This window comes from Aricia agestis, chromosome 1 (assembly GCF_905147365.1).
Source record: "Aricia agestis chromosome 1, ilAriAges1.1, whole genome shotgun sequence".
NCBI lineage: Eukaryota > Metazoa > Arthropoda > Insecta > Lepidoptera > Lycaenidae > Aricia > Aricia agestis.
Window position 1 is genome coordinate 4,140,926 of NC_056406.1, and position 23,371 is coordinate 4,164,296.

The window sequence follows — 23,371 nt, forward strand, 5'->3', positions numbered from 1 at the left end:
AGCTCTACATGCTGTAAACGAAAAATAATTATAAAACTTGATATAAAAAACATTACAGACTTGGTTTTTTGCACCTCGCAAGACTATTGTAGGCTATTGTAAAGTATACGCATATTGCTGTGTAAGCAATAAGCATGCGCACTAAAAACTAATAGCAGCTGAATTGTTGTAAACATCGATTTTGTGATTTCACCTAATAAATATGAATCGTATATTAACTGTTGTTAATTTATGTGTCTTTTTTAATGTTCTAAATATTGTTAATTGTGATCAAGTTGATGTTATATTTACGTTTAAAGAATATCCATATAAAGACTCTCCCAAAAATGTAAATAGTATTTTCGTGTTTAACTTTTAGTTACCTGTTATTAACTTACTGTCATATTTATCTTTGAATTTCAATTGATTGAAATACTATATTTAATTTTATAATATCTTTTTAACAGGAAATGACATTCCGTGAATTCGAAACAGCATGCGAACAAAGTGCTGCTTGTAATCAATTAAGTGGGTTAACTAGGACCCGTTGCGTTCGTGAATGTGTATCACCGTCGTGTTATAAAGAGTTGTACTCCTTAGATCCAGTAAGTATGTAATCTAAAATCACAATAGAAGACATGAGTGGATAAACCGGGTAAATAGCGTTTTACAACATAAGAGTGTCAATTACTTACTCCATTGTTCTTTTCATGCAAAAAATATAGTTTTCACATTATTACTTACCCGCTTCATCCATGAATCATGACGTTTTCAATACATAAATTAATGATTAATACTGTAGAGTATAGATTGGTATGTCGCTGGCACGCAGGAAGACCACTGTTAAATCTTATTCCGCGTTTAATTTATCTAGCCCCATACGCTCACCGGTTCAGTGGCTATCTATACTAATATTATAATTCTGCAGAGTTTGTTAGTTTGTTTGTTTGTTTGTTTGTTTGAACGCGCTAATCTCAGGAACTACTGGTCCGATTTGAAAAATTCTTTCAGTGTTAAATAGCCCAGCTATTGAGGAAGGCTATAGGCTATATTTTATTACGCTAAGACTAAAAAGAGCTAAGAAATAGAGGAAAATGTGGAAAAAACGGAGAAAAGTTATTTGAAAGGGCCTATTTGAACATGCTAATCTCAGGAACTATTGGTCTGATTTGGAAAATTCTTTCAGTGTTGGATAGCCCAGTTATTGAGAAAGGCTATAGGTTACATTTTATTATGCTAAGACTAATATGTGCTAAGAAATAGAGGAAAATGTGAAAAAAACGGGGGAAATTATTTGAAAGGGCTTATTTGAACGCGCTAATCTCAAGAACTACTGATCCGATTTAAAAAATTCTTTCAGTGTTAGATAGCCCAGTTATCAAGGAAGGCTATAGGTTATATTTTATCTAGCTAAGACTAATAGGAGCCAAGAAATAGAGGAAAATAAGCAAAAACGGGGGAAATTATTTAAAAGGGCTTATCTCACGAACTGTTTTTCACGAATTTTTTCTGTTATTTGGATCAGATAAGAAGTAGACCATGTGAAGGATCATAGGCTTTTTTTTTGTGGACTAATTATTTTTCTCTGAAATATCTAATTTACGCGGGCGAAGCCGCGCGGAACGTCTTCGAATCGCATGCGGCTAAAGTCGCAAGCGACATGAGGGAAAATAGTGACTTTGTTTTATAAGTAAGTATAGATTAAAGGTATCGTATACCTTATGTATGTATTCATTGATACTTGGTATAAAATACATTACTTACAATATTTCGCGGTCCGCCTGTTGTCTACCGCTATAGAATATCTATTGTGTCTCATTTTCCCACGATCGACGGGTTACTGTCATAAAATATTATAAATTTTAAAAAAAAATTAGGAAACCCGGAAATAGTTGGTCCCAGACGAATTGAGCTCAGGTCTTGGTTCCTCTGGACTTGTTGGAAGACCATGTTGCGAGAATGCCGTTACATGTGCTTGGGGCTTGGGCAACCATTTTACCATTACGGACATTCAAAATCTTGTCCCAGTCACTACAGTAGTCAGTATTTGAAGAATGATTACACAACTGATGCAAATACCTTGTTTTTTTTATATAACTAATGCAAATTCTTTTTTTACAGTTGGAAGAAGGTGAAATTGATGTTCGTCTTAATTCATTCAAGGGGTGCTTCGTTCAAAGAAGCGGAAGGACGCGAAACTGATTCCGTTCCAATATTATAACTTCCTTTATCTTTTGTGTTAAAAAAATTCACAAAATAAGACGAAAAGTCGTGTTCTTACTTACTGTGAGTATAATACTTATTTCTCATTTAATTAATAATATTTAAATGAGAAATAAGGGTCGATTTCTACTAGCGCAGAGTCGAAGTGCATCGAAGCGAATTCCCAAAAACGGTGACGCCGCGTAAAAAACCGTGTTAGATATGTTTGAAGTAAAAAACCGTGTTGGATATGTTTTAGATTGCTCGCGCCTTTGAAAAATTTTCAGAAGTAGTGTGTCCATTACGCTCTGGAGTTATGGTTGAATTTGTTATGTTCAGTTTTGGTAATTCGCTTCGATGCGCTTCGACCCTAATACGACAATCTATTAGTGGATATAAAGGACTTGTTAACGACCGGGAATTCGTCTACAATAGGGATGATGACAAGGTCAAAGATTAGTGAATTTTGTTAATAAAATAAAGAAATCACGGTAAAAAATAAGTGTTCCCAAAATTTCAGCTTGATAGCATTTGTATTTTTTTTTTGTTATGCGCCTTCAAAGTTGGATATTCAAGTCGAATTTTTTTTCAATTAAATTTCTTAATATTTGTATACAATTCGATAACTTATGCAACTTTTGTTATGAAACCACTTTCATAAACGCAATATTTAATATACCTGTCGAACAAAGTTGTCTCCCGATGCGTACAAACTCCGAAAGACTGACGTCATACTTTCGTAGCACTTTGTATGGAGCGTTTCGGGCCGGTCTTTTTTATGAGATATTTGAATTGTCATATCTTGGTGAATTTTTAAGCTATCAGAGTCATTCTTTCAACGATCTTTCTATTTTTAAGTGTCTTTCAATTACCGATAAGAAAAAAAAAATAGTCATCATGCCTATTAACGAAATAAATTAGGAGAGGCGAACATTACGTTTTCTATGACAAATTGTATAATTTAGATTTTATTACAGAAAACGTTTGTACTATCTTGGCTTTTAAATAATCACTATGCCTTTTGCCTACATTTAAAATATATTTATTACAATTGTGTTAACCAATCCATATCCGTATTTACACTTCTATACTCATCTTATCCATACTATTAAACTAAGGCCGGTATAAATAGTCAGTACTTAAGATGCGACCCGGTCTCAAGACGCGGTTCGGCTCTGTGATTGGTCCAAATTTTGACAGCCTACCAATCACCTTGCCTGCCTGAGCCGTGTCTTGAGACCGAGATGCATCTTGAGTACTGACTATTTATACCGGCCTATCATTATAAATTCGAAAATGTGTCTGTATGTCTGTTACCTCTTCAAGCTTAAACTGCTGAACTGATTTAGAAGAAAATTTGGTATGCAGTTAAGATAGTTTTTATCCCGGATGAATGTACGGTTCCCGTAGGCACATTAAGCTGCTGAACTGATTTTATTGAATTTTGGTAAACACACATTTTGAGAGACGGGGAAAGTCATGGAATAGTGTTTGTTACGGAAAAATTTACGCTTGATACCCAATGAATTTTTGCTAATCAATGGAGTTGTGGGCGTTATCTAGTCATATGAATTGGCCAAGTTGTTTGAGTGTGATGAGGTAACAAAAAACAACAAATAGATTTAAAAAAACTATTGATATCACATCTTCATATTATTCTATTATTGTTTTGCAAACCTTACTTCTTTACTTTCAGGTTATAACTGTTCAACGTAAGGTACTATTAAGGAAGTTATTGGAGCAGCGATTTAGTCGAAAATTAACATGATGGAAAATAAAATTTAAGAAACTTGAAGAAACAACTAGGGTTGTTGAGGAAGTGATTATGAGGAAGAGGAGGAGGAAGAGGAATTTTCACGCGCAAATTTAGAGGATGCGGATGAGGAAGAGGATATTTTTTGAGGAAGAGGATGCGGATGAGGAAGCGGAAGAGGAAGCGGATGAGGAAGAGGATGATAGGAAATTATAAATACTAGCGGACCCAACCCAAAAGTCTTTGTCCTGTCTGTACATAACTAGGTACATTACACAAAAATTAATTAAAAGGGCATTTTCCAGTAGACCAAACTATGAATCTAAACCATTCTCAAAACATACACAATAAAGAATCAGTAACTAGTCTAAAAAAATTAGTTTCAAAATCGACGATCAGACCGAATAATTCGTGTACTTTTAAAAGTTGGTACAGTTGTTCCTAATGGTGTCCAGATGAATATATACTAAAAGTCCCCGAGGGTGGGACAAGAGCCGGCGGTGGGGGAGGGGGGGGGACAGGTATCTTTTTCAAGGATTTTGCTTGTGACTCGAAAATTGTTTAAAATATCTCTTTAGTGACTTCTACATTAATTATCTACATTAAATTTACTATAAATTACGTCCAAACATTTTTACTGTACGATCATTACTTTAGTAAATACAGAGTATCAAAAGGGTACGCTCGCACTGTTTTTCCATACAAACGTATTCCCCAATTAACTCCCTGGACAATGCGTTTAGACAAATGATTTTATACAATACTATGATCTGCTAAAGCTACGTTAGATTTTTTCTAAATTTACTAATAAATAAAAAATAATATGACTATGTTACTCTCCATCCTTTCAACTAAGTCGATGTCAAAAATCAAGTCAATTGGTTGCTTCGTTAGGCTGCGAAGAAAGCCCCCCCAAGTAATGGCAGGGACAAAGCCTCCCGCATATTAATCAAACGACATGCAAAATCTGCATGTTTAGTTTTGGTTTGATTAATTTCACTTTTAATAAATAACTTACTTTGATTCTAAAGAAGGAGAAGTAAAACTCAACACTAACGACGCAACACCATTTTGCTTAGCAACATTACCAGGAGGGGGGGGGGGGGGGTTTGGGGGGGGGGGAGCGCAGCCCTTCCAAGTATCGGCAGGGGCAAAGCCTGCCGCATATTAATCAATCGACACGCAAAATCTGCATGTTTAGTTTTGGTTAGATTCATTTCACTTTTAATAAATAACTTACTTTGATTCTAAAGAAAGAGAATTAAAACTCAACACTAACGACGCAACACCATTGTTCTTAGCAACATTACCAGGAGGGGGGGGGGGGGGGGGGGGGGGGGGATTGGGCCGGCGCAGATGCTAAGTTTGAATAAGGCATATATTATTCAAATCGGATCAGTAGTTTTACACCAGATATTAAATTGGAAAATACAGTTTATAATATTATCTAAGTTTATTCAAGAAAAAAGTTTGACACAAAATCTGCCCCCTCTTTGGTCCCCTTTGAGGGGTGGGGGGGAAAAATTTTATACACCAGATATGAAGTTGGAAGAAGACAAATATATCTGCGAAAACCATATTCAAATCGGATCAGTAGTTTTCATGTTAAAAAAAAAGTTTGATACAATATCTGACCCCCTATTCAGCCCCCTAAAAAGGGGTGGGGGAAAAATTTTATACACCAGATGTTAAATTGGAAGAAGATAAATATATCTGCGAAAACCGTATTTAAATCGGATCAGTAGTTTTCGTGTTAAATAAAAAAGTTTGGTACAAAATCTTACCCCCTCTTTTGACCCTTCGGAGAGGTGGGGGAAAAAATTTTGTACACCAGATGTTAAGTTGGAAGAAGACAAATATATCTGCGAAAACCGCATTCAAATCGGATCAGTAGTTTTCGTGTGATGCTGGAACAAACATACAGATAGACAGACAGACAAAAAACTAACCACAGTTTTGGCTTCTATAGCGATGTAGTAACAGCCCCCACATATTATTTTTTGGATATCTTTAATATACAGAATTGTCATTTCTACAGTTTTATTATATGTATGTTATAATAAAATAAAAAATTAAGGGTGGCTCCCACACAAAAATCACAATTTTTGGCCTATTTTGCTCTATAAAGGTATGTGTATTCATGAGCGAGTCCGATAAGTAAAAAAATACAAATAAATAATCGACCAAGTGCGAGTCGGACTCGCACACGAAGAGTTCCGTACCACCACAATGATTTTTGTATGGGAGGCCCCCTTACATTTTTATTTTATTTTAATATTATTATTAATATTAAAGTACACATAATATAATTAAGGCCTTGGTGAAAATTCCAAGTGCCTACCTGTTGCCGTTATTGATAAAGAGCAAAAAAAGCTAAAAAATCGCGTTGTTATTGATTGAAGAATCTATATATATAAAACTCAAAGGTGACTGACTGATTGACATAGTGATCTATCAACGCACAGCCCAAACCACTGGACGGATTGGGCTGAAATATGGCATGCAGGTAGATGTTATAACGTAGGCGTCCCGCTAAGAAAGGATTTTCATAAATTCCAACCCCAAAGGGTTCAAATAGGGGATGAAAGTTTGTATATAATAATACTTCTTAACGTGAGCGAAGCCGCGGGCAAAAGCTCGTGTTACCTAATTTTGATTATTAGCATTCCATATTCTCTGTCAAAAATAAAAAATACTAGTGAAAGAATTACTTCGATATACGTCAATTAGTTTCCGATTTATAAGCAGAACAAGTAGTTGTAACCGTACGACGCGGTCGCCTGGTTACCGTGTGACTTCACACTACTATATTATTACACTGTTAATTGTTATACGTGTACTTTAATATTTAATAACTACTATATTATGTATGACACTATTATATGTGTACTTTAATATTACTAGCTGTTTGACCGAGCTTTGCTCGGTATCCGATGAAAATGACATTTTCTAGAAATTATTCCTAGCTAGATCGATTTATCGCCCCCGAAACCCCCTATATACTAAATTTCATGAAAATCGTTGGCTCCAACGATTTTCATGAAATTTAGTATATAGGGGGTTTTATATATATACAAGAATTGCTCGTTTAAAGATATAAGATTTAATAATAATATAAAAATAAAATAAAAATTTAAGGGGGGCTCCCATACAAAAATCACAATTTTTGGCCTATTTTGCTCTATAAACTATATTCTCTATTTTAGACGTGGGAGAGCCATGCTTCGGCACGAATGGGCCGGCTCGACCGGAGAAATACCACGTTCTCACAGAAAACCCTTAATTTTTTATTTTATTATAATATTATTATTCATTATTAAAGTACACATATAATTAAGACCTTGGTGAAAATTTCATGTGCCTACCTGTTGCCGTTGTTGAGATAGAGCAAAAAATCACGTTTATTGTATGGGGCCCGCGCGGCAGAATTGTGCTATGACGTCACAAGCGGTCGCGGGACTGTTAGCGGGAATCGATATTTTTCGAAACTTTGAATCCCTATACAATCAAAACTCTGAAATCAAAAATACCTAGTATTTTTGACTGCAACAAAAACTAGTGTATTTGTATACATACAGGCTTTACTGTGACAAAATTTCAAGCAATTTGGCATACCTAGTAACATTCTCAATTAACAACTACAGAGTACAAGCACTAATTATATTTTACTTTAAAAAATAGCTATGATTTATGAATCACTTAGCTCATATTTAACTTTTGTTTCAAAATTTGATTGACTCTAATATAAGTACTTAATTTAAACTAATCTAGAATACACATAACACAGTCAAACATAAACATAAAAGTTTACGGACAAATCCATGATGTAATATTGATGGTGGCAATATCTTAAACCATATATATTTATTAAATACCTTAAAAACTTCGCACTATCATGGTGCGAAGTTTTTAAGGTATTTAATACATTTTATTTATATTCAAATGTTATTTTATTAAGTACATGAAATAATTTTAATTGCTTGTTTTACTATCTTACTTACAAATTACAATGAATAAAACAAAATTTGCACGATGGGTTCCGTACCGCTATATACAGCCGTAATATAGAGTATAGAGCAATAATTAAAGTAGGCATAAAATTTGGTTTTTTCGTATGGGGGGCCCCTTAAATATTTTAAATATACTACATTAATAATTATTAAAGTATATTAAGATATATTATACACATAATAATTATTGGAGATTTTGTGAAAATTTCAGGTGCCTACTTGTTACCATTTAGTATTGATATCGAGCAAAAACTGGCAAAAATATCACGTTTGTTTTATGGGAATTGGGAGCCTATTTAATTATTAATTTTATTTTCTTTTCAGTACCTATTTGTTGTTATAGTGGCAAGAGAAAAATCTGTGGAAAATTTAGAAGTCTAGCTATAAGTAGTAGTTTTTACAGACACCGTGGACGCAGACAGACGGACAGACAACGAAGTCTTAGTAATATGGTAACGTTTTTAGCCTTTGGGTACGGAACCCTAAAAATCACATGTTTCAGTTAGGGTGGGTTGCACCAGAGGCGTTGTTATACCAACTTTCTTTAACTATAACAAAATGTCAAATAAACTGTCAAATCTCTTGGTAAAGTCAATAATGGACGCCATATTTGACGATAGTCGATAACCTCAACCTTAACTAAGTATAACAGTAATCGTGTTCGTTTCATTTTTCAATGCACACTGCGCATGCGCAAAGTTAAAAATTAGTGTCAGTGTGAGTGTCATGCTTTAAAATATTAACAATTTCTGTCAGATTTTAGAACATACTGACACTAATTTTTAACTTTGCGCATGTGCAATGTGCATTGAAAAACGAAACGAACACAACTAATGCCCCTGGTGCAACCCACTCTTACTGCCGCACTCAGAGTGGAACATTAATTTCTTAAATATAATTAGGTTATTCAAAATTTTTGACATAAGCCCCATACATTATCTGTCAAACTCTTCATTAAATTGAAAGTTAATCATATTTAAATGTCTCTGAGTACGTCGGTTACTCACTTAAAATAAATTTGTTAAAGTACGGTCTATTAAAGGCAGTTATCATACACAATTTCAAGAAAATTTAGATTGTTTTTATAGATGTCAATTCTAATTCCCAAGTCTAGAGTCATAGTAAAAGGAGGAGAAGTAAATTATCTTCATACAAAGGCACCGCGCGCGGCTTGTATGTGTGCGCCATAGTATCAATGCGTCGTCACGTACCGCACACAACAAAATCTCGGCAGTACCCATGAAGCTAAACTGGCCGAGATTATGTTGTGTGCCGTACGTGGCGACGCATTAATACTATGGTGCACACATACAAGCCGCGTGCGGTGCCTTTGTATGAAGATAACTTACTTCCCCTCCTTTTACTATGCTAGAGTCCTAACTCCCAAGTCCCAACCTATGCTTATTTGGGAGCTGTGTCACAGTTTTTACTAGTACAGCTCCCAACGCTAAAATCACTGATCTCGTATTGAAATTAATTATGCCAGAGACCCTCAGAGACCAGATAATATTTACTTATTATCTTAAAAGGCCCATTCACGGCAGGACTGCCGTGCAGTCCTGCCGTGAATGGGCCTCTTAAGGCCTGTATAAATAGTCAGTACTTAAGATGCGACCCGGTCTCAAGATGCGGTTCGGCTCTGTGATTGGTCCAAATTTTGACAGCCAACCAATCACAGAGCCTGAACCGCGTCTTGAGACCGAGATGCATCTTGAGTTCTGACTATTTGTAACGGCCTTAGCTTGTCAAAAAAAATTAGACACTGTACGGAATTTTTAAATCATAAAAAATATGAAAACCTTATTAAATACTAAATAGAGATAAAAATGTGCAAGATGATTATATATTTTAATGTGTATATAAGCGTTGTCTGTTGGGAAATACAAAGAGAAAAAAACACCTTAATTAGAGCGTGAAATTTACGTTTAAGAAAATATTGTACTGTGTCTACTCTATCTTGACAGAATGTATAATATGGTATCTGTTGTTTTAACATTAAGTTTCTGTCGATCTCTACAATATCGGTGCGATATCGGATATAATGCTGCATAATTTAAATACACTCTGGAAAGTGGAATCCCTTGCTTCCAGGGGGAAATGATTTCTGCATTTTGCATAGGGGACATCTGCCGGGGTATGCAAGACTCCGTGCCGTGGGGGCTAACCACTAAAAGCCTATGGTGCTCCATGATTCCCTACAAAACTACAAAACGATAACGATTAACGACTCACCCCACCGCAGCGCTCTTATGTATATATGTTACGCTCAAAGACCGAAAACGCTCAGTGAGCAAAAAAATGGCTCACAACGCGTTGTGGTCATAGTGAAACGGCCACGACGCGAAAGTCGCGTCGTGGCCCTGGTGAAAACGGCCACCACGCGTTCTGGTAATCACAGAAATACCACAAAGCGAAATTCGTGTCGTGGCTGACGTGCTACTCGACCACAACGCGTTGTGGTAATCGAGTAAAACCATGACGCGTTCTGAGCATTAAAAACAGCCACGACGCGAATTCATGTTGTGGCCCTAAGGAATACGGCCACGACGCGTTCTGAATCCAGGCCGTGATACGCAGGAGTAATTTTACAGCTCCCAAGTGTGTGCGCAATACACAAGAGCACTCTGGTTTCAATTTTTTTTTAATTAAATAAGGGGGCAAACGAGCAAACGGGTCACCTGATGGTAAGCAACTACCGTCGCCCATGGACACTCGCAACATCAGAAGAGCTGCAGGTGCGTTGCCGGCCTTTTAAGAGGGAATACGCTCTTTTCTTGAAGGTTTTCAGGTCGTATCGGTCCGGAAATACTGCTGGTGACAGTTCATTCCAGAGTTTTACAGTGCGCGGCAGAAAGTTACGCGAAAAACGCACTGTGGAAGACTGCCACTCATCAAGGTAACGAGGATGGTATGTTTTTCGCGTGGGACGATAGCGAAAAGTTGCAGGTGGTATGATTCCGAACAATTCCTCAGAGCACTCCCCGTGATACAACCGATAGAGGATGCAGAGTGAAGCTACATCTCGGCGTAATTCCAGGGGGTCCAAGCTGTTTGAAACACTATGGCAGTCAATAATTCGAGCAGCCCTTCGTTGGATACGATCCAGAGGGAGCAGTTGGTATTTTGGCGCCCCTGCCCAGAGATAAGAACAATATTCCATATGAGACCGAACCTGCGCCTTGTAGAGTTGTAGGCGTTGGTCCGGACTGAAGTACTGTCTCGCTCTGTTAAGAACGCCAAGCTTCTTCGAGGCTAATTTGGCCTTACCCTCAATGAAACTAGGCCAGTTAGGCAGAGGTAATTTTATAGTGCCCAAGTGTGTGCGCAATATACAAGAGCACGTTAAGCAGGAGTAGTTTTATAGTGCCCAAGTGTGTGCGCAATACACAAGAGCACTCTGGTTTCAATGAAACCAGGCCAGTGACGCAGGAGTAATTTTATAGTGCCCAAGTGTGTGCGCAATACACAAGAGCACTCTGGTTTCAATGAAACCAGGGCAGTTACGCAGAACTTATTACATAGTGCCCACGTGTGTGCACGTGTAAAAGTCGGTCCTGCACCTGATCTATCGCCAGCGCTCCATTGGATTATGAGAGTTAAGAATATTGCTCTTGTGTATTGCGCACACACTTGGGCACTATAAAATTACTCATGCGTACCAGCTGGCCGATTCTGTATCGTACATTTGTGAGTTAATAACTGAGTTAGTAACGAAATGGAGGAGTGAGTAACCGAAAGCGCCACTTTTTGTATTCAATTGCATACAAAAGTGAGACTTTCCGTTGCTCACTCCTCCGTTTCGTTACTAACTCAGTGATTAACTCACTAATGTACGATACAGAATCGGCCAGCTGGACTGGTTTCATAGAAACCAGAGTGCTCTTGTGTATTGCACACACACTTAGGCACTATGAAATGACTTCTGCTCAACCGGCTGGCTTTCATTGAAACCAGAGTGCTCTTGTGTATTGCGCACACACTTGGGCACTATAAAATTACTGGCCTAGTTTCATTGAAACCAGAGTGCTCTTGTGTATTGCGCACACACTTGGGCGCTATAAAATTACTCCTGAGTAACTAACCTAGTTTCAGAACTCGTCGTGGCCGTTTCACTATGACCACAACGCGTTGTGAGCCATTTTTTCGCTCACTGAGCGTTTTCGGTCTTTGAGCGTAACTTAAACATCCCTAGACCCTAGTTGATTGCATGACTTTAGTCTATTGGTAGAGTAATTCCCATTTCCCTGCTGGCAATACTGAACATTTCTTGTCAAATGATTTCAGTCCACTTGCTATCGCAAGAAGCGGTCTAGTGCGAAACAAAGTGAAATGGCTTCCTTGTGTCGACAAATTATTAGGGCAAATGCTCTCAAAAGTGCTCTTTTATCCACCGCTCGTCGGGGATATGCCGATAAAAGTAAGATTTTGTGAACATTTTCTTGCTTGAACAGGGAACTGTCAAAGTTTTGTTACGTAATGTCAAAATCTAATTTTGCTTCTATTTATAATCAAAATAAATCGAACAACTAAGGCCCCAATAATTTTATTATTGTTTCGATAAACTCTTCCTAAATATCTTGATAATAAACCACTATATGGGTACTGTATTTCGGGTTTTATGAACATTGCTGAATGTCATAATGTTACGCACATTTCATCGATTTTCCTTTTAGATACTTGTGTAATGTCGACAAAGATATACTTTTTTTACCATGTACAACCAAAAAAAATCCAAATCTTATAACCTTATAGCTACAAAGAATTTGTTTAAATATGAATGGATCTCTTTTGGTTCTAAAAGTTTTGCGTTTGTAGGTTAAGTTACAAAGGTAAATTTTATGTGTGTCTTATCTGGCCTCTGGGGTGTATATAATCCAGCGTTTCAGCGACTTTAGCACTTTTTGACTGAAAATAGCGGGATTCTTCAGTTTAAAGCGGGACATACTTAGTAAATAAAACATAATAAATTAAAAGTTCTAGAATTTTTATCTCTTTAATTGGCCTAAAACTACATTTACGTGACAATAGATAGCAAAAGTAGCCATAGATACTCCACCCCTCTATCTCCCACACTCCACCTTTCTTTCTCAGCATGCTGCACATAAGTTCAAGTTATCCCCAAAAAGCGGGACATTTAAGTTTGATTGAAAAATCGAGACATCTGGCAATGCTGATAATCTTAACCTGTTAGGAATCTATTTTGCCCTAAATGTTATCAGGGCCTTATTATTTTATGTGCAATAAACAATACTATTACAAGTTTTGAATACACAATATTAATTTAATATCAAAATGTTATATTTGATCTACGTTAAGTAAGTTTTTAATATTAATGTGCATGGAAAAATGTTAACAAATTGAATGTTGGTTCATATACCTTTACCTTTAATACCTTTTTGTATAAAAAATATATTTAAAAATTAAATTTTAACAAATGTTACAAATCAAACGTAAGACTTGAAACTGTATACTAGCTAGGTTTCAATTACAACTCTAATACATGAGAAACATATTTATTTTGTTTAATACCTCGATTGTGGGAATCGCAGACACAATAGATTTTCAATTGTTATGCGACAGCCAGGTGCCGCTTGGGGATTGATGGGTTTAAATATAACAATACCTGTCTTACAGTGATGCCCGACCCCCTGGAGCACGCCACTGGTCTAGAGAGGAGAGAGCTGCTGGCCCTAGAGTCTGGCAATGACGATCCTTTCAACCTAAAGGTCCTGAAGAAGGCTGCGGGCACACGCGACAACCCCACCCTAGTGCCCTCATCCTTTGATGCCAGAATTGTTGGTTGCATTTGTAAGTAACATAAGTACATCATTTTCATTTTTTAAAATATATTATTTGATCTTTGGAGCAAAAATAAAAATAAAAGTACTAAATCCATCTTTTGTACAACCCCATTTTGTAAGTCATGAAATGTTAATCATAGTTGATGTTTCTCTAATTACTATGTAACAAACTTCATGAAGTTGTATAATAAAAAAATATATAAAGTGATATTAATGAGTCCATTATAATTTACAGGCGAGGAACACGCTACATCAGTCACCTGGCTTTGGGTACATAAGGTAATTATAGATACAATTTTGTAATAGAAATAAAATGTAACTTATTAGTAATAATCAGGGCGAGCGAAGCGAGCCATAGTATATCCCACAACCTGTACATTTGTGGTACACTTTATGAAAAAACTGTCACGACTTTTGATTTGTGCTTTAACATAGTAATTTTTATTTATATGTAGATGTGTTTAAACTTTAAATCATCAGTCAGTCACGGTTTTTTATATGTAGATTGTAGATGTATTATCAGATCAGCCCCCCTAGACAAGTGGCAAAACGCTAACGCCAACGCTACAAAATGTATGCTATTTGACATAAGTCATCGCTTCGCTAGCGAATACAAATGTCAAACCCATACATTTTGTAGCGTTAGTGTCAGCGCTAGCGTTAGCGTTTTGCCACTTGTCTAGGGGGCAGACAGTCAAGGTGTGAAGATGCGAGCCCTCACAGAGCTCGGCTTTTAGCTAGTTTATATGACACATTGAATATATTTTAATCACATTTTTAGTATGTTTTGACATGCTTAGCTTTACTAAATAAATAAAAAAAAACTTTTTTGGTTTCTTTTTATTTGGTAAAGCTAGTCCACACACATCCACACTGTACAGAATTATAAGTTGGTAACAGATATATTATATTGTTGCTTGAGAGACAATGCCAAAATATTGTGTAACCATAATGTCTGTACTCTGTATACACTATACTTTTGCCTTATTTATGTGTCTGCTAGCATATTTATCTAGTAACACTTTGGTTTTTAAACTGGACACTGTTAGCCCAGGATAGAACAAAATAGAAAGAATTGGAGGAGGCCCTGTTAATAGGGTTCCTGTTAAAAAAACTACTATTCTTTTCTTTTCAATTTAAAAACTTTTGTTTTATCTTTCTTTTACTTGTAAGGATCAAGAAATAAAGGCTTTTTTTATTATTTATTTATTATTGTGATTTTTACAGGGTCATCCCCGTCGCTGTGAGTGCGGACACTGGTACAAGTTAATCGAGAAGGCACCATTGTAAATTGTTTTGATTTAGTTTTACAATTAGTAGTGACTACTGGCTAACGCATCCACAATGTTCCACAGATTATATAATAATAAACAATAAAACTATGGTTCAGATGCGTTAAAAGAACTAAAACATCATTAAATATTTATAAGCCTATCATTATCAGTGTTTTATTGTTACCTATTGCTGCCGTGTTGTGTTGTAAGGAGTTATTTTAATGTAGATAATTAATTAAAGGTGTCTTAAATACTTATCTAGTATTTTATTGAAAGTCCTCTTATTATAATAAGTGCGCACAAATTAATATTTCGTCTGTTAAGTTCTAGCACCGCGTAAGTCATACCCGTAGTGATTATATTCTCTTTGGTCATACCATTTAAACATAACAACATTTCAAATAATTTTAATGGGATCTTTCGTTTAATGGGATCTTTCGTTTAATGCGATCTTTCGTTTAATGGGATCTTTCGTTTAATGGGATCTTTCGTTTAATGGGATCTTTCGTTTAATGGGATCTTTCGTTTAATGGGATCTTTCGTTTAATGGGATCTTTCGTTTAATGGGATCTTTCGTTTAATGGGATCTTTCGTTTAATGGGATCTTTCGTTTAATGGGATCTTTCGTTTAATGGGATCTTTCGTTTAATGGGATCTTTCGTTTAATGGGATCTTTCGTTTAATGGGATCTTTCGTTTAATGGGATCTTTCGTTTAATGGGATCTTTCGTTTAATGGGATCTTTCGTTTAATGGGATCTTTAGTTTAATGGGATCTTTCGTTTAATGGGATCTTTCGTTTAATGGGATCGTTCGTTCTTTCGATCAGTTTTCGTAAACAATGTAACCGGGCCGCGAAGGGAGGCCATATGACATTCTCTTTGGGGAGGCGAAATTTTGCACGTACGGTCTATCTACCTAAGACTGGATTGCACCAACTAACTTTAACCATAACTATAACCGGAAAAATTTACAGATGTCGTATGAGAATATGGGGTGTTTGGACGCCATATTTAACTTTAACTTTACCCACGCCTCTGGTGCAACCCAGTCGGCCCCATCCCCACTCGCGCGCGACGCCGCAATTTTTCCGCGAAACGTGAGTGTGGATCCGGTTCGCATATTTTTCGCACTTCGCGGCTGGTTCCCCGACCGCATCCACACTCGCGCGCGAACCGTGCGCGACGCCGCGAAATTCCTGCGAAGCATGAGTGAGAGATCCGATTTGTATACATATACATAGACTCAAAGATATTTTATAGACTTAATATATACTTACTCGTATATCCCCTCGTCTGTCAAAATTTAAAATGACATCTTCGGGCGTAACTGTCAGACAGATTTCGGCCTAGGACTGGAAATAGCGCCCCGTCGCATTAAAATGACGAAAACTCCCTAATTTTGTATGAAATATATATATACAGTTTATGTTGTTAGAATCTGTATGATATACACTAACATAATTTATATAATTTAATATTATTTTACCCTACAATATTTTGTTAATCCTAAGGTGTAAGTAGGTGAAAGTCAATACACGTCAATATTTCGTATGTTATTTAAAAAATAAACCATTCATTCAAAATTATTCATAACATAAGATATGAATTAAAAACTGTTTATTACTTACCCGTTCATTATAAAAACACAATTTTCACTTTAAACACACGGTAATTATAATAATTTAAAGGTAAAAAACCCGCACTGCTTTGCACTGTGCACTGCGTTGCAAATACTGAGTTGGAATTTAAAATTTTTGTATCACGTGTTGTTATACGTAGTATTCTGTTCCATCCTTGTCGTATCTCCAGTACTTTGTATAAGTTTGAGCAGGATAGAATATGTTTTTATCGCAAAATAATGACGTTAAAATACGGGGGAAAAAAACGCCGTCTACTGGCGTCCGACGGATCCGCCTGTTTTTAACCCTTAACTATAGTCGTGGGTCCACTGGACCCATGGTGATTCTTTAAACAAGCACTAGTAGCGCTGTGGATGGTGGAGCTCCCCGCGCACCTCAGTACCTTCCGACAGTAAGCCGGTGCATACGCAGCAAGACGGACGTTTTTCGCGAGCTACTCCAATGCTAAGTAAATGATTATGCATGGGTCTATTGGACCCACGACTATAGATACGTATTTTTATAATTCTTGTTTTGTAGTTGTTTTTATGTTAAATTTCAGTTTTCATCATGGAAAATAATAAAAATATGTCAACCAATCGCGAAGATATAATAGAGCAATGGCTGAATGCTGATTTAAGCAGTGATGAAGAAGAAAATTCGATTTCTGTGAGAGATGCTCTAAATACTCACTCTGATAATGAGTTTTCTGATAATGACGAAGATTTTGTAATGGAAAGTGATCATGACTCGAACTCTGAAATAAGCAGCTAAGACTGTTCACTTATGTACTAAGTGCCAGCAACCTATTTGCATGACATGTGCAAAAGTTGTTTGCAGTACATGTTTGTAAGTAGGGTAAATGAAATTGGTGTCAAAATTTTTGTTTTAAAATTTATTTATTTGTTTTTAGTATGTTTTTAGAAAACATATCTTTTTATTATAGAAAATATTTTTTGTTTTTACTTGGCGACCAGTTTTATATTTTTTATAATTTTTTTTCATAAGCTTGTTTTTAGATTAAGGAAACCTGAACTGATTATAATAAGTACAAATTAATGTTAGAAATGTATGTTCCTATTGTTCATTTTTTAAAACACTATGTTTGTTATATAATATATAATAAAGCTTATAAACATTTTAATAATTATTCGGGATACTTTCATTTTTATTGCCTTTTAAAAATACATGGGTCCAATGGACCCCACAACTATAGAAACGTGATTATTGTTCACCACTGTAGTTAAGGGTTAAATACGCCATTAGATGGCGTCCGACAGACGAGCGAACATGTTTCGCACTTTGCGGCCCGTTCCCCGATTATTGTCGGTTTTTTGTCCCGCGACAAAGAGATTTTTTTTAAATCTTTATTTTAATAAGGGCTTTTGCCATACAAGACATGCCAGCATTGTTTAGTGAACAGAATATAATTAATCCTACTTTATACTTTATTACTTTATTTACTTTATAATAAGTAATATTATAAAGGCGAAAGTTTGTTTGGGTGTATGGATGTTTGTTACTCTTTCACGCAAAAACTACTGAATGTATCATAATGAAACTTTACAATAATATAGCTTATACATCAGAATACACATAGGCAACAATTTTAACTGACTTTCAAAATAGGGGAGGTGTTATGTTCGTTTTTTATATTCAACGATTACTACGTCGTTTGTGAACCGATTTTCAAAAATTTTTTTTTGGCGTACAGAGTGTCATCCCAATAGGAAACTTGACCTATATTCAATTTCATTGAACAAATGCATATTTCTAGTAGAACTTGGCCTAGGAAACCGTATTTCACCCTAATCATCAAATAAAAGCTTATGATTGACAAATCCTATTTTCATAAAATCGTATTTACAAATCGAATCGAGTCGATTTGTAAATACGATTTTATGAAAATAGGATTTGTAGTGACGAAAACGCTTTTGCGGTACTTCCGATTCGGATGTGACGTCATCAGACTCCTAATTTAATATCTTTCATTTATCGCGCTCGTTATATGTTAGTTTATTTGTACAAAAATAATAAGAATAAGCCCACAAAGATTTCTAAAATATATTTTCTTGAATAATTCAAATAAAACATCAGTTTTATATATTATCTCCATTTATTGTAGACGGGAAATGAAATGGCCAAAACTTTTCTCCAAAAGTTTTCAACATTACAAATGATTTCTAATTTCATATTTTTTTAGGTATTTTATATTTTTGGGCACTTTTAGACTCGTACATTTATCACATAAAAAATGTTCAATAAAAAGAGATTAAAATACAAAACGTATGACGTCACACTATGGCGGACAGTGTTTTTGGCGCCATTTATAAGGCATATTTTTCAATCAACATTTTTATGGGTTTCTACTGTGTAAAATATTAAAATATTAGTTTTTTTTTTTTGTGAAAATGAATGATTAAGAAGCGATTAGCATGAAGAAAAAAATTAGGTCAAGTAGCCTATTTGGTACTATACTCACAAAAGTGGTGATCTGATGCTGGGAGCCATGACTAATCGTGGGAACTCCTTAAAATTTATATGGAAACATGTGGTGACTTCGGTTTCGTAGGAAGTAGTCTAAGCATATTATGCAATCAACAAGTAAGATTTTGCACCAAGGTATACCATGATTAGATTGGGAAGGTGCTGAGAGAACTCCTTTGCATTGCTTTAAGAACGGAAAGCATATGCTACTATGCAAATTACATTCATCATCACTACCATATTAACTATACTAATATTATAAAGAGGTATACTTTGTTTGTTTGTTTGTTTAATTGTAATGAATAGGCTCAAAAACTACGGGACCGATTTTAAAAATTCTTTCATCATTCGAAAGGTACATTATTTACGAGTAACATAGGCTACTTTTTATTTTGGAAAATATAGGGTTCCGTAAGATATTTCAGTTTTTCGGAAACAACCAGAAAAATTACTTATTTTGCGTACGCTGCCTAAACTGTAAAAGATAGAACCATACAATGTTCTAAATAAATATAGATCTTTTATATTTACAAAAATGTCCGCGACACACTATACCTATATCAAGTGAGGCACAACCGCACAACAACCATTTTTTTATTTAAAAATCTTAATTTTTTTGGACTTTATTTAAACGCATTTAATTAACTCATGCTTATAATCCTTATCAAAATAAATTATTTCATCTCTAAGTACAGTTTATGTAGACAATATTTGATCTTTGATTGATTAAAATTGGACGTTTGGTTTAGAAGTTATGGCGAAATTAAACTATTGCGATTTTCGCCCGTTTCGAAGTGGGCGCTGCTACCAAGGCGGGGTCGGGGGTGCGCTCGCGGCATAGGAGTTTAGATCTATTCAGAGTATTGGCTATTGAGTAGTAATGTAGATCTATCAGTAGTATCGACGGAGAGCTGACGACCAAATCAGCCATGTAGCTTCAGCTGTGTTAAAACTCCGTTAGCTACTTTCCTGAACAACCCTTTCTGATAATTTGCGTGCTGCTAGGCTGTGGGCGGTGGGTGTGGGAGTAGTTGGGTGGGGAAAAAAAAAAAATGTAGGTTCAGCTGTATTAAAACTCCGTTAGCTACTTTCCTGAACAACCCTTTCTGATAATCTGCGTGCTGGCAGGCCGTGGACGGTGGGTGTGGGAGTAGTGGGGTGGGGAAAAAAAGAAAAAAAAATTAGGTTCAGCTGTATTAAAACTCCGTTTGCTACTTCCCTGAACAACCCTTTCTGATAATCTGCGTGCTGGCAGGCGGTGGGTGTGGGTGTAGTAGTAGGGTTGGGAAAAAATTGGAAAAAATGTAGTTTCAGCGACTTAATAGTGTTTGCGATGATACATGTTAATTTATAATTTTTTCACATAGATAATAAAGAATAACCGGCCAAGTGCGAGACGGGCCCACGTACGAAGGGTTCCGTATTTCAGAAGTCTATCTATAGCGGTCCTTGTGATACAGCCTGGAGTCATACAGTCAGACAGACAGTCAGATTTTTTTCATTTTTTCCCACCCCACCACTCCCACACCCACCGCCCACGGCCTGCCAGCACGCAGATTATCAGAAAGGGTTGTTCAGGGAAGTAGCTAACGGAGTTTTAACACAGCTGAAGCTACATGACTGATTTGGTCGTCAGCTCTTAGTCGAGTAGTAGTAGAAGATCTATGAGTAAACAAACAAAGTTTACCTCTTTATAATATTAGTATAGATTAAAAACTACTGAATCGATTTTAATCATTTTTTCAGTGAGTGACATAGGCTATATATTTTTTACCCGTGCGAAGCCGGGGCGGGTCGCTAGTACCTTATAAAGTTATATGCATCCCATGATTATGAGCCTATTATGACCCATTGGTACTTTTCATAGTCATTTAGATCAAGATTCGATTTTGTTAAGCGATTTAAAAAATATTTATTTGTTTGATTGAACACGTTAATCACAGGAACTATTGGTCCGATAAAAAAATATTTTAGTGTTAGATAGCTCATTTATCAAAGAAGGCTGTAGCCTATTTTATCACGCAAACTAATAGGACCGAAGAAACAGAGGAAATGTGGTTAAAACGGAAAATTATTAGCAAGGGTTTATCTCACGAACCCTTTTTACAAATAATGTAATATTTTTACATCCAACCCACATTTTATGTTTCTGTGAAAAACATTAACAGCTATGTTAAATTTTATATCTATCAAGCCATCAAAATTATAGTATTTAGTCTGATTTAGTATTCTTTTCACAGTATGTACTTTGAAAATGACCAAAAGTTTAATGCTATTGCATTAAACTTTTGGTAGTAAAAATAAAAAAATCTGAGACGTGTTTTGTGACGGTCGCCGGCTGCTGCTGCAGCACAGTCACAGTAATTCAAACCTAACCTACTTTTGGACTTTCTGGATTGTGTTTGTTTTTGTTTTGGCCCCCGAGCGCTTTTTTTTTTGACGTTTGACGAAAACTTTTGTTTGACGACGGTCGCCGGCTGCTGCCGCAGCACGCTCGCTGCGCTCGCTCAGCTCCCTGTGTGTTGCACGGTCTAAGTTCTAATCTAACCTAACCAACTTTTGGACTTTCTGGATTGTGTTTGTTTTTGTTTTGACGGGACGCAGCCTCCCCGAACCCCCCTTTCGGGGGGGCTGCGTTCATCCATTTCATAATCCCGAAATTTCTTCTCGAATATTTGTTGGAGTTTTGATTCACTCGTATGTGCCTCCATAATTTTTGTCTCTTTAATAACACTTGTAACTTTTATTAACTACTTTCTTTCCGAAAAACAACCACAAACACCAACAAACACCTGCTAGTTGACGCCTGTAAATAAAACGCACCTAGCGCCGCAGCGGTGCGCGCTGAACTACTTCAATTAGACGGCGGCTTTTGAATCAGCTAGTGTTGAACGTTTTGAGCGACTAAAATATTCAATATAAAAGCTAGACGTGTGATTGTATGGCGTTGTTCAGTCAAGTTCAGTAGCAGCCCAGCTGTTTGATTGAACGGCTATTGAAACCAGTCGGCTGCGACATATAAATATGTCTATGAGAAAAACACCCTTAATGTGAGAATGAGGGATTTTCATTTATATTTTTTAATTTTAATTTTAACAATCTTAACTAGATGGCGTAAGGATAGACACTTCTAGATTTTCTATTGGTTCCTCACCGATCTGAAATTATCTGCAGGTTGGCATCACTGACTACATATGGGTTGTGTTTCAAAAAAATATCAGTGTACTGTCAAGTGTGAAATAAATCAAAATATCTTAAACCTAAGCGATCATTGGCCTAAGCGATTAGGCCAGTTTTTTATTAGGCCAGCAAGTATACTGGAAATAGTTTAGGAACACGCTGACATAATAAAAACTTGTCAACCTGAAAACTGACAACTGAAAGAGTTTTTACGGCCATGTTACTTTGAAACTTCTTCTACTTTTTATTGTTGGTGTGGTTTTTATTATTTTTTCCCAAATTGTGTTTTTTGGGTTTTCGATGTTCATTATTGGTAAAATATTGGCCATTAAATATCCGTTATCGTGCAAAAGTGCAGGTAAGATGTTGTCAAAACCAAAATTTAAAATTCCTGTGACATTTGGTGTGAATATCGATAAATAGGGCTATTTCTTCCGTGAGTTTTAACTAAAACATCGTTATAATAACTTTATTAGCCTATTCATTGGAATATCATCGTGTCTTTTTCAAATTGAAATGTATTAAGTTTTACATTCTTTTTCCCACTTTTGTAGCAATGGGCATTGTCCAAAAAAAATCACATGTACTTTTTATATTTTTTTTCGAAATAGGGTATTTTAAGAATATAAATGAAATAATTTTGAAATTCATTGGCTAGTTTTTCCTCAATAAATTTTTAAAGAACGTAGTGATTATATTCTCTTTGTTTTAAAGTTTCGCTCTGACGTCATCATCGGCGGCGAATCGACCTCTGCAGTATGTTTTAAATTTCCTTTCAATCTTATTTATAATGGCTGGTTCGTCAAATGCAAGTTCTCATTATGTGAAAGCTGATACGAGAAGCTGACCAAAAGTTCGAAACGTAATGTTGGTCGAATTTATTGCTAATTTAACGCCATTGAAGGTCAAACAAAGGTTAAACGTATTTGTTCAAAAATATAAGTAAGTAATGGGTATTTTTTTCGTTTTTATACAGAAAAACGATCACTGACCTTATTCCTCGAAATGTTTTTGTAATGAGCAAAATTTAAAAAAAATGGACAATCCCCATTATTGATGGTATTGC

General features: G+C 35.9%; 3 protein-coding genes across 3 annotated transcripts in view; 2 read left to right on the forward strand and 1 right to left on the reverse strand.

Moving 5' to 3' along the window:
* LOC121730067 (glucose-6-phosphate isomerase) overlaps positions 1-23,371 on the reverse strand; it is a 262,618-nt gene that overhangs the window by 211,825 nt on the left and 27,422 nt on the right. The gene's annotated exons all lie outside the window — the stretch shown is intronic.
* LOC121730247 lies at positions 176-3,984 on the forward strand. The gene is made up of 4 exons (XM_042119218.1): positions 176-328; positions 447-584; positions 2,101-2,265; positions 3,878-3,984. Exons 1-3 carry the CDS (start codon positions 203-205, stop codon positions 2,179-2,181), a joined length of 345 nt encoding a protein of 114 aa, XP_041975152.1. The 5' UTR covers positions 176-202; the 3' UTR covers positions 2,182-2,265; positions 3,878-3,984.
* LOC121730240 (cytochrome c oxidase subunit 5B, mitochondrial-like) lies at positions 12,191-15,269 on the forward strand. Its single transcript, XM_042119205.1, has 4 exons — positions 12,191-12,361; positions 13,579-13,752; positions 13,981-14,024; positions 14,973-15,269. The coding sequence occupies exons 1-4, from the start codon at positions 12,274-12,276 to the stop codon at positions 15,033-15,035; spliced, it is 369 nt and encodes a 122-aa protein (XP_041975139.1). The 5' UTR covers positions 12,191-12,273; the 3' UTR covers positions 15,036-15,269.